At 38.8% G+C, this 12,024-nt stretch overlaps 2 protein-coding genes across 3 annotated transcripts; one reads left to right on the top strand and one right to left on the bottom strand.

The window, feature by feature from the left end:
• The first annotated feature begins 503 nt into the window (after positions 1 to 503).
• INSL5 (insulin like 5) lies at positions 504 to 3,268 on the top strand. The gene is made up of 2 exons (XM_070748980.1): positions 504 to 1,544; positions 2,952 to 3,268. Exons 1-2 carry the CDS (start codon positions 1,376 to 1,378, stop codon positions 3,143 to 3,145), a joined length of 363 nt encoding a protein of 120 aa, XP_070605081.1. The 5' UTR covers positions 504 to 1,375; the 3' UTR covers positions 3,146 to 3,268.
• Positions 3,269 to 4,154: 886 nt separating this feature from the next.
• DYNLT5 (dynein light chain Tctex-type family member 5) lies at positions 4,155 to 11,114 on the bottom strand. Of its 2 annotated transcripts, none has more exons than XM_070746117.1 (5): positions 11,031 to 11,114; positions 8,167 to 8,284; positions 7,329 to 7,420; positions 5,761 to 5,885; positions 4,155 to 5,311 (listed from the first exon to the last, which is right to left on the bottom strand). In XM_070746117.1, exons 2-5 carry the CDS (start codon positions 8,277 to 8,279, stop codon positions 5,108 to 5,110), a joined length of 534 nt encoding a protein of 177 aa, XP_070602218.1. In that variant the 5' UTR covers positions 8,280 to 8,284; positions 11,031 to 11,114; the 3' UTR covers positions 4,155 to 5,107. The 2 variants fall into 2 exon arrangements, with proteins under 2 accessions (XP_070602218.1, XP_070602217.1); XM_070746116.1 differs by having other exon boundaries at positions 10,953 to 11,069.
• Positions 11,115 to 12,024: the final 910 nt, after the last annotated feature.

The following is a 12,024-nucleotide window of genomic DNA, read 5'->3' as shown; positions in this document are numbered from 1 at the left end:
TCTACATTTGCATACTGATAGGTTGCTTTTATAAGTGATACAAGGTTCTCTGAGCTAGCTTGCTTCCTTACAGAAAAGATATGGGTGTTTTCTTTTTCCTGAAGGCAAAAAGTAGCTTGCATTATACTCCAAACTGCAATTTTGTGAGTTTCACAGAATAACATAATTGAACATTAACTCTGTATGCTCACTAGTAATTTCTGTCATTGTACTGGAAAATTGTTTCGCTGTTTCTCCTCCAATATTGCTTCTTGCATAATTTACTGCACATAGACTGGAAATAGGCTGTAAACAACTCTCCTAGGATGGTATCTACTGTTCTAACAAGTTACTAGTCTGACAACAGTATTTGCCTTGTGTCCATTTCTTTTGTTTATTCATATCCTGCCTTTATAATTTTTTTACACAACTCAAAGCAGCAAATATAGAGAGTCTTGGGGGGTGGGGGGGGGTGGAGGAGGGGTTTTTTACCCTTCACAGGCTCCAGAGAAGCTTTTGGAGCCTGGAGAGGGCGAAACAAGAACCTACTGGGCCCACCAGAAGTTGGGAAATAGGCTGTTTCTGGCTTCCAGAGGGCCTCCAGGGGGTAGGGGAAGCTGTTTTTGCCCTCCCTAAAGATTGAATTATGGATGTGGGCACTCATGCATGTGCAATAGCATGCACGTACTCTCTTTCAGCATCCGAGAAAAAAAAGTTTACCATCACTGCCCTATGTCATCCTTGCCAGATAAAAAACACAATTTCAGAAACTGATACTATCTTAAAATAGATTATATCAGAGTGCAGTAGAAATATAGAAAAATAAATCAAAACTCAAAATTATTCTCTCTCATTCCAAAATTATTGTTGGTTTTCAAAATCTGTTCAAAATTTAAATACAAAAGATCAATTGCTGGACCAGCACGCATATGATTAAAGCATTGGAAAAACTCAGAGAATCCAATAATTCTGCTAAATGTTCCAAAGCAACCGGGAATGTTCTTACTAGCTAAATTAATCCACTGCTTAAAAATTATAGCAGGCACAATAACTTGCACTTAGTTAAATATCACAAGCAAAACTTTGGGATGTGAGGGTGAAGTGCACATTTATAATATTGATCTAAGGCAGAATAATTCTATAAATGTTCTGGAACACTGACAATACTGCTGTTCTTGGCCAATATAGTGATATCCTGAAACATCAGTAACTATTTGAGAACAGGCACATTAGCTACAGCACTTAAAGCCATCAGGAAAACATTTTACTAGTTCTGCCCACGTCATTCAACTAACAGCTCAGGCACATATAAATTGATGCCTGATCTCAGCATGAACTTCTAGTGGCTCTTTACTTCTTTCCTGCTCAAATTGCTACAAGGTATTTTATCTACAAAATGAAGGTGGTACTAGTAGCGCTGCTTTTCTTCTGCATCATGGCCATACATTCTGAAGCCACAATGATTAAACTCTGTGGGAGAGAATTTGTCAGAGCTGTTGTCTTTGCTTGTGGAGGATCACGGTGGAGAAGACAACTTGGTGACCCTTTCTCAGAAGAGCTCATAGGTAAGCATAAAAACTGCCCAAATTTTGGCAAGCAATCAGTCATTGCAATAAATTTGCCATTATCTTGATGTTACTATCCTATGGTTTAATGAAAACATTTTAAAGATGAGCTATAGTATAAAAGTAATGACACTATAACTTATAAAACAGAAACTACTATGGAGAACTCTCAATGGATCAGAGCTGGCAGTTACCTTCTTTTCAAGTCCCTATGGCTCAACCTGTGCAATCTTCAAAATATGCTACATAATATTGTGAACAATATTGCATAGGATAATACATATTAATCAGTTTTTAGAACTCTACAAGTTATTTTTTAATATTTTTTGGGATTATTTTGTTTTAAGTAGATAGCTTAAATAGATATAGCTAGATATAGATACAGATATAGAGAACTGAATACAGAATATAGAAATTCAAAACTTTAAAGGAGTCTGTTCAAAAATATATTTTGGTGAATGAAGTAACATCTCTTAAGGCTCATTGAAATCAGGTGCATGACCAAGATTTAAAAACTCACAGCTCAGTTTGCTTTTGATCTTTTGAAGTTAATATATAATTTCTATTCTAATTGGAGAAGTACAGTGATACCTTGTCTTACAAACTTAATTGGTTCCGGGACGAGGTTCTTAAGATGAAAAGTTTGTAAGACGAAACAATGTTTCCCATAGGAATCAATGGAAAAGCGATTAATGTGTGCAAGCCCAAAATTCACCCCTTTTGCCAGCCAAAGCGCCTGTTTTTGCGCTGCTGGGATTCCCCTGAAGCTCCCCTCCATGGGAAACCCCACCTCTGGACTTCTGTTGCCAGCGAAGCGCCCGTTTTTGCACTGCTGGGATTCCCCTGCAGCATCACAAAAACACGGAAGTCCGGAGCTGGGGTTTCCCATGGAGGGGAGCCTCAGGAGAATCCCAGCGCAAAAATGGGTGCTTTGCTGGCAATGGAAGTCGCGGGGCATCCCAGTGGTGGCGGTGGGTTTGTAAGGTGAAAATAGTTTGTAACAAGAGGCAAAAAAAATCTTAAACCCCGGGTTTGTATCTCGAAAAGTTTGTATGACGAGGCGTTTGTAAGACGAGGTATCACTGTATTTGGAAGAAAATATAATTTTCTTCATTCTTTTGAAAAGAAGTTAGCTTCAATTTGGGATATACTTTCTGGAAAAGCAAAACTTTTTGAAAGCAATGCAATTGTTCCAGTATAAATTCTTAGACTGAAACTTCCAGGTTGATCTTCTAAATATTAACAACACAGAGTATGCATGAAAAATTAAAAGAAATGTCAGCTTTTATTTGATAACGGTTTTAGATTTTAGGTTTGTGGAGATAAAATCTGAACTTGCTTGTCTCTCATTTTTATGTAATGGAATAAGAAATGCATACATATTTATAATTTAATCTTATTCCACAGATGCCAATCGAAATTACATGGAGAAGTCAAAATCCCAAAACAATGATTTAAGCCAGTACTACGTGGAGTCTGAGAAAGATTTGCAAGACATGCAACTTAAGTCTGAACACAAAAGAAGCAACGATGTTGGGCAGCTTACAATCACTTGTTGCATTATTGGATGCAGTGCAAACACTATAAATTCACTGTGCTAAAAATATTAAAATCCTGCCTTGGAAGTTTATCTAAATAAGAACACATCATGCCCCCAATATAGCATTTTCAAATCTTTTCTGTTACTCTTTGTATTTGCCAGCTCCACAGATTCTCCTAGTTATTGTTTGGGATGTTACACAAATTAGAAATATTTTTTTCCATACTTGTGTATCTGCCATCTGAAGATAGCTGCTTTGTTTCCTAACTTTTTGAAATAAATGTGCAATTCTCTAAACTGATTTCTCTAAACTGTTCTTGTCAATGCATAAAAATAATTTTGGGATGGCAAATTTTTAAAAAAATCTCTGAATATGTTTCACTTTCTTAGGGAGTCAAAGAACAGTTTAAATGAATGACTAGAGCTCTGTGCTTCAGTTTAGGAGCTTTAATATATGATAAAGCTAATAGAAATCCTGACTGAAATCCTGGAGTGACTGCCAGAAGAGACAATACTGATTTAGGCATTTCAATGTTTATTCTAGTTACCTTTTGCCTGGCCTGATCTCAAAATAAAGGTGCTTCTGAGGTTTTTGCAAAGAAAATTATAAATAGTGATGATAAATGCTTGGCAGAGGGGAAAATTACTATTTGGGGGAGGGATTCAGGAAAGAGAACATTGCATTTAAAAAAAACAGATAGAAAAAGACCTACCAACACTTGGTTGAAAAACATTTGGTTTCAAGAAACAGTTAGTGCTCCAAAACAGCTGCAACCAACAGTCAGATGGGCTACACATTTCACATTACTCTCATTCTAGATGCATTTTAATGGGGGGAGGAGAGAAATGTTGCTTCCATTGGACCACAGTGACTGCGAAGTCTCTACTCATAAGCCACAAAGTTTTGTGACTGCCATACTGTGATTCCAACATTTCATCCCTGAAATTTAAATCAGCTTCAAATCAGTTGCTATTATCTGGGCTACTTATTCTTGTGCATCTTGACTTTTTAAGATGTATTATGTACTTACTAATGGAAAAAATATTAATGCAAATAGACAAAAGGTAAATGGTTTCTACATATTTTTTATTTCAAAATGAATCCTTAGATTTTTTTTTAAAAAATACTTTATCCAGTTTATCAATACATTTAACCAGTGATTTATTTACACATATATATTTATATTATTTAGTTGTAGCTGCTTAATAGGCAGCCTCTTAGGAGGTGGACTGTTCCCTAACCAGTCATGTTCTTATCTAACTATTTTACAAAAACAAAGGAAACATTAATGCTATTATCTAATGTGTACAGTACCATATAGTTTCCTACTGCCTTTCTATTAACATATATACAGTACATTTCTCTGAAAAGCCAAATTATGTTTCTAATGGATCAGTTTACTTTTCAAACTTTTCAAATTAATTACCTGTAGAAATATAAACAAATCTGTTTATTATGCTTGTACACCAATTATTATTCAAGAATGTAAACAAGTAATTGGATCTCACATTTAAACGTATTATTCCATCACAGGTAATTATATCAGGGATACTGAATCTCTTCCTGAAAATCTGCAGTGGTACTTAAAAGTTTGTGATCACTTCAGAATTTTCAATATTTCTGCAAAATATTATTTAAAATAGGACCTATTCTCCACATTGATAACAACCCAATTAAACTAATGAGTCAAGAACATTATGCTTGTTCATTTATTTGAGGAAAATTATACCAAACTACATATTTATGTCATTAATGCAAACCCACTGAAAAATCAAAAGGGTTCACAAATTTTTAAGCACCACTGTATTCAGAACCAAATAGCTCTGTGTCATTAGTTGCAACCACAATAGTGGTATCTCAAAAAGTAATTAACTTTTTCTTCTGTAATTAATAGGTTATTTAGCAAATGTAACATCTATGTTCATTGGTTTATTAATACAACTTATCATCATGTACATGTGGACAGAAGTATAATTCAAAAATAAGATCTAGTTTCTTTTTCAGCTCACATTTTTTGCATCATTATTCAGAGTAAAGGCCATAGACATTTGCAAGAGCAAACAATGATTTATTTTTAAAAGAGTATGAAGAAACAGTATCACTTGTAGTGTCCCAAAGGCATCTGCTTCCAATCTGCATGCTTTGTTTACCTAGCTGTCCAATGTATATAATCACAACAATTTTGTATCTTGGTACCATCAGATCTTTTATCCTGGCTTTTATTACCTAGGAAAAAAATATACAGTACTTGCTTAAATTCTTAGTTACTGTTAGAGAGTTAGAATTAGACGTTTTTAGAATACAGTACAAATCTGTTTAAGTATTTAATAATTCCATTCTAATTACAATGTATTATGAAATGTTGGAGATCTGAGGGAGAGGAAAGATGGCGACCGGCATTTACGAGAGCTGAGGAGAGTGAGACCGGAGTTTCCAGAAACACCAGTTGTGAGAGAAGCTGTGAGAGAGTGAGAGCCAACGGGAGGTGGCAAATGTGTAAAACTAACAGTAATTAACAGCACGTTCGAATTAGATCTGAACAGAGAGGGCGACTGGAGTTTAAATCCCATGGCCATGTGAAGTGTTTTTTGCTACAGAGAACAATCAGAGTAGCAAAAGATCTAAGATCTATTCCAAAACTGATTTTAATTCTTACTTTAGTGATAATTTTATACCTCAGATATAGTTTTAGTCATTTGCCTACACAACTCTGCTTCATATTGTTCTTCCTGTAAGTAACTGACTACCACATCCTTCAAGATATTATTCACTGCAGTGCTTGGGAAATACTTCGTAGGACCTGAGAAGCAGAGAGAGGGAGTACATATCATTATTCCATAAGACTCTAATATGAAAAGAAAACCTTGGCTGTAGATCCAACAAAAGCAAACTCGTTTTATTTAATACATGCCTTTCCTTTCTACTCAATTAAAGGGTAGATATCAATTATTTAAAAAGAAATAGGAAAGCTGTGTAAACTGAGTTTAATATTAATCATCAGTTAAAAAGGTCCCTTCTTTATACATTTGCTAAACACAAAGAGAAAATGGGGCTAATGTAATTTCTGAGGAAGTGGTTTCCATAGCCTGAAAAGATTTAAGAATAGGACCTTCTTGCTGATGCCCATTTTGTGATCTTTGCAAAAGGAGAATCTTCAGGGGACCCTCTACTCTTAATGCCCAAACAGATTTACATTCAGTGGAGTGCTCTTTCAAACAGTTGGTCCTGTTTAGAGCAGGGGTTCTTATTTTTTATGTGCGTTCCCTTTGTGAAATCTGTGGAGCCTTTCTTGGAAAAATGGATTCAGTGAAGTTCAAGTGCCCTAAGTCACTTCCTATTTATCGTCAGCATTCCTATCTTGTTAAATTTTAATTTCAACTCACCACCACCACCATTCAGCCGGGGTGGCACAGCAGGTCGAGTGCTGTACTGCAGGCCACTGAAGCTGACTGTAGATATGTAGGTCAGCGGTTCAAATCTCATCACCGGCTCAAGGTTGACTTAGCCTTCCATCCTTTCGAGGTGGGTAAAATAAGGAGGACCCGGTTGTGGGGAAATAGGCTGGCTCTGTTAAAAAGTGCTATTGCTAACATGTTGTAAGCCGCCCTGAGTCTAAGGAGAAGGGCGGCATAAAATTTGAATGAATGAATGAATGAATAAATGAATAAATAAATAAATAAAGTTGTTTATTTATTTATTTATTTGATTTTGGCCATTATTATCAGACTTGTATAAGTTTAGTCCCATTATGGCAAACCTATGGCACGGAGCCATATCTGCTGGCACGTGACCTGTTGCCCTAGCTCAGCTCCAGCATGCATATGCATGCTGGTCAGCTGATTTTTGACTCATGCGGAGGCTCTGGGAGGGTGTTCTTGGTAGAGTACAGTCTTTCCGCCCTTCCCAGGATCCAAGGAAGCTTCTGGAGCTTGAGTAGAGTGAAAAATGGGTCTTCCAGGTCCACCGGAAGTCAGGAAACGGGAGAGGGGGACTTGTGCATACATATGCGGGGGCAGGGGAACGTGGACGGGTCATGTGTGTATGCACATAGGTTGGGTCGCATAGAGGGCATTGAATTATGGGCTTGGGCACATGTATGCGTGTGATAGCAGGTGTGCAGGTGTTTTCGGAACCCAAGGAAAAAAAGGTTCACCATCATTTGTCTAGTCCAACCTAGAGAATATAATAAGTCTTAAATATCTTACGTGGGGGACTGAACAATCACTATGAAAATTATATTTACCTAATTGGTATGTGTTCTCCATCTGAATAGCTGGACGCAGGCTATCCTCATGGTGGCCAGGTTCATCCATATATGAGACAGTACTTACAGAGCTAAACATAATAACCAACAATAATTGCATTCATTGCCATATTATGTTTAAAAATGAACAACCTGTGAAGTATCATCAAGGAATGTAGGAACTACCAGAATAGGGATTCATGGTATGTTAAGCCCCATTGTACATAATATTAAATACTGTATAGCCTTATTATATAGAGTTACCCCATGGCTGGGCAAGTACAACTCCACAAATCTTAAAAGTTGCTGAGGTTGAGGAATACTGCTCTACAACAACTCTGCTCTTTTCATTGCAACCTTTTAATTACTTGGAAATTGCCTTTCTGATTCCCTTTTATTCTGTCTGTTCTTTCCAATGGCATCTTGCAACTGGACAGGATTTCCGTACATGCTCCAATTATGGCAGAACAACGTGCTATGAAATCAGTATAGAATCTTTATTCAATATGGCTCTCAGGACAGTCCAATCTCTTAAAAATAGCTAATATGCTGTTTTATTATTGTTGTTAGCCACCCCGAGTCTGCGGAGAGGGGCGGCATACAAATCCAATAAATAGATAGATAGATAGATAGATAGATAGATAGATAGATAGATAGATAGATAGATAGATAGATAGATAAATAAATGCTGTAGGAATTTTCAACTATCGCTGGGCATTTCCATGGCTAAATATAAAACAGATTTAACCTCATGGTGCCCAAAGGAAATAACCCAACAGAACTACAAAGTAATTAATAAGATGAAAACAAAATAAGAAAATATAACGCTGCTACTTACTCTTTGTTTCTTCCAAAGAAATCCTTCGCTCTGATCTCATGGCTCCCCAAAGAAGATATGCTGCCTCTGTTCTTGGCCAAGCGGGTAGCTTTATCCTTCATGATCTCTGACATGTTTACTAGACATGAATTACATTTTTAAACCTAACATTTAGCTGAAAAGGTATTGGCAGCTGATAAAGAAATGAATGCCATTTTACGAAATCAAGTAACTGAAGAGGCAGTGTATATTTTAAGTCTTTGGGAAGAACTATTACATAAACACTTAATTGTGTGTTTTTTTTCTTTTTTAATCCGCAAAGTGGAATTGAGAACCACCTATGATCACTAAAAGTAGATTAACAGCATCAGTACAAACAAGATTTTGCAACTCCCTAGTTTGTAATAAAAATGACAGGAAAGTGGCACTAACAAGAACCAAGAGTACTTTAGAGAAGATAGTTATGGTATAATTCAGGGATTCAGAATGTGCACTTATTACCATCCAGATTCAACAAGTGACACCTTAAAATAGCAACTTTATTTTTGGGGAAATCCATAGCCAATTATCCTTCTCTCCTACATTCAATGTGTTATTTTTTAAACATACCATAAAAAATACCATGAACATTCAAATCATGATCCATAAACTATACTTTCTTCTCAGGAGATATCCCTATTGATGTTTCCCCCTTTTATTTTTGTCCCTTCAAGCAAAATAATTGTGAATGGAGAAAATTAAAATCTTAACATATATACTAGTAATGTTAGTGCCCATGTCTATGGAGATTCCCAATCATTCAGGTCAGTGATGGCGAACCTTTTTTTCCTCGGGTGCCGAAAGAGCTTGGGCACACGCTATTGTGCATGCATGAGTGCCCACACCCATAATTCAATGCCTGGGAAGGGCAAAAATAGCTTCCCCCGTCCCCCAGAGCCACTGGAGGCTGGAAATGGCCTGTTTCTCAACTTCTGATGGGCCCAGTAGGTTTGTTTTTCACCTCCCCAGGCTCCAAAGGCTTCCCTGGAGCGGGGGATGGTAAAAACATCCTCCTCCATCCCTCCGGAGGCTCTCTGGAAGCCAAAAACACCCTCCTGGAGCCTCTGTGTGAGCCAAAAATCAGCTGGCTGGCACACACATGAACATTGGAGCTGAGCTAGGGCAACGGCTTGCATGCCAGTAGATATGGTTTCACGTGCCACTTGTGGCACCTATGCCATAGGTTCACCGTCACTGATCCAGGTCATAGGTTGTGCTCCTCCCCCTCCCAAAAAAAAGTGCAAATGGACTTTCTTGGTTGTTGTTTTCCTTTGGAAATCTTTTGCTTTCTCATCCAAGACGTTTCTTCAGGTCTTGAATGAGAAGCGAAAAGTCTTCAAAGAAAAAAAGACAATCAAGAAAGTCCAGATGCCTTTTGAAGAATTATTATTATTATTATTATTATTATTATTATTATTATTATTATTATTATTTAAAAAGGGCACTTTGGGGATTTTGATGCCTAATTGAAATGAAATCAGTGAGCCCTGTAATTATTTCAAGCACTATATGAATGAAGCACCCACCGTGTCTGCAGTCCACAAATACTCTTTCTCCCTGGTGTCCCAAAAGAGCTTTTTCAAGAGGCAACTGGACTTCCTTGTTTTGTTTTATTTTTTCTTTTGAAGACTTTCGCTTCTCATCCTAGAAGCTTCTTCAGCTCTGATAGGATAGTGGGGAAACAGTGTCAGAGCTGAAGAAGATTCTAAGATAGAATGGAATAGAATTCTGTATTGGCCAAATGTGATTGAACACAAGGAGTTTGTCATTGGTGAATATAGTCTCAGTGTACATAAAAGAAAAATATTGAGATGAGAAGCGAAATGTCTTCAAAAGGGGAGGGGGGAACCAAAGTCCAGTTGCCTCCTGAAAAAGCACCTTTGGGACAACCATGGCTTGGATGACTGAGAAATCTCTAGTCTTTCTCTCTCAGGGGACTCTGATTTCGACCCATTGCCTGGAGGAGAGATCAAGGGGCTTTCATTCGCCCCCGTGGGACGTTTCCAAGGTCTCCAACTTGAGTCCGAACTCAACCCAAATACTGACAATAAATCAGGCTTTTTACCCCATTCATTCCGATTCTGGAATTCCCGCAAAAAAAGAAAAGAAAAAAGAGCCAGATGGCTCATCTACCCTGCTAGGTTGACTTCCAAGGTGGGTAAAATGAGGGACCAGATTGTTGGGGGCAATATGCTGATTCTGTAAACTGCTTTTGAGAGGGTTGTCAAAGCACTATGAAGCAGTATATAAATCTATATTTTCTATTGCTATTGCAATCGCTATTGCAATATTATAATAATAATAATAATAATAATAATAATAATACCAAGATTCTTGACAAATATATCTTTTTCTTTTATGTATGCTGAGAGCATATGCACCAAGACAAATTCCTTGTGTGTCCAATAGTAATAGTAATAATGATAATAGTAATAATGATAATAGTAATAATGATAATAGTAATAGTAATAGTAATAATAATAATAACAACAACAACAACAACAACAATAATAATAGCTATCGCTACAAATCGGAGTCTCCAACCTTGGCGACTTTAAGCCTTGTGGACTTCAACTCCCAGAGGTCCTCAGCCAGCAAAGCTGGGAGTTGAAGTCCACAAGTAACTCAGGAACTCTGGGAGTTGAAGTCCACAAGTCTTAAAGTCGCCAAGGTTGGAGAGCCCTGCGCTAAGATGCCCTCCCACGCTGCCTTATCTCGACCGCCAACACCCGAACGACCCGCCGAGTGGCATCCAAGCGAGAAAGAACCTTTTACTCCGTGCGGTGCGTTCGGCCAGCTATCCGGACTCCGGCATCCGAAGGACGCTTAAAGCCGCGGCTCCTTACCCCTTTCCCCGCAAGCAGCCGCAGTAGCTCTGGGAAGCCGGGAGGTGATGTTGCTGGTTTCCCGGGCGACAATTCGGGTCCCTGGGCGGCTGAGAGGGAAGGGGCAGTCTCACAAGCCTTGCCCCCGCCTCCAAGAGAGGCGGGGAAAAAGACAGGCTGGCATTTGTGGCTTCGGGAGCCCGTGTGGAGGAGGAGAAGGAGGAGGCTGCCAGCCTAGGTGGGCGCAGCGCGCGCCGTTCAAGCCACCCAAAAAAACAAAAACAAGAAAGTTTAGGACGAAACATCTGCGCGCGCATTCACCCCGTTCGGCCTCAGCTTTTTGCCCGGGTGTGTGTGTGTGTGTGTGTGTGTGTGTGTGTGTGTGTGTGGTCTCTTCAACCTTCGGCAACTTTTATGACTTGCAGACTTCAACTCCCAGAATTCCCTGCTGCTTCTCCGTCTCCTGAGTCCGCGCAAATGGTTTTTTTGGATCCCGTTTTTTTTCTCTCCCCGCTGAGGAGTTGCTCCGCCTCGGAACCTTGCGCTCTGGATGGGAGGATTGTGGTCAGGAGTCAGGACTGGGGGAAAAAACACCACTGGGGCGAGGAAAACCCGTCTGCTTCGGCCTTCTCCGGGCTGCTGCGAGCGCGCGATCTCCAGGGGTGGGGTGGGGTCCATGACAATTTAGCCACGGCCAACAGGCCCCAGGCAATTTCATTTATTTTATTTATTTGTCAGCCATGTATAAGATAGCAGTAGTTTGTATAAACATGAACATAAATAAAAAGTAACGATAAAAGAGGACAGTAGGACAGGGACGGTAGGCACAGTGGTGCGCTTATGCACGGCCCTTACGGACCTTTTACAAACGGGGAGAGGTCGACTGTAGACAATAAAATTTGTAGATAACAATCAAACTTGTAGACCTGTAGAGTAGACAATCAAACCTGCCGTGAGACAATGTATATTGTATTTATCGGCACCCGAGGACAAAAAGCTTCGCCATCACTGATCT

Source organism: Erythrolamprus reginae, chromosome 3 (assembly GCF_031021105.1).
Source record: "Erythrolamprus reginae isolate rEryReg1 chromosome 3, rEryReg1.hap1, whole genome shotgun sequence".
Lineage (NCBI taxonomy): Eukaryota > Metazoa > Chordata > Lepidosauria > Squamata > Dipsadidae > Erythrolamprus > Erythrolamprus reginae.
The sequence above is the reverse complement of the archived record's forward strand: the minus strand, read 5'-3'. Positions and strand labels throughout refer to the sequence as shown.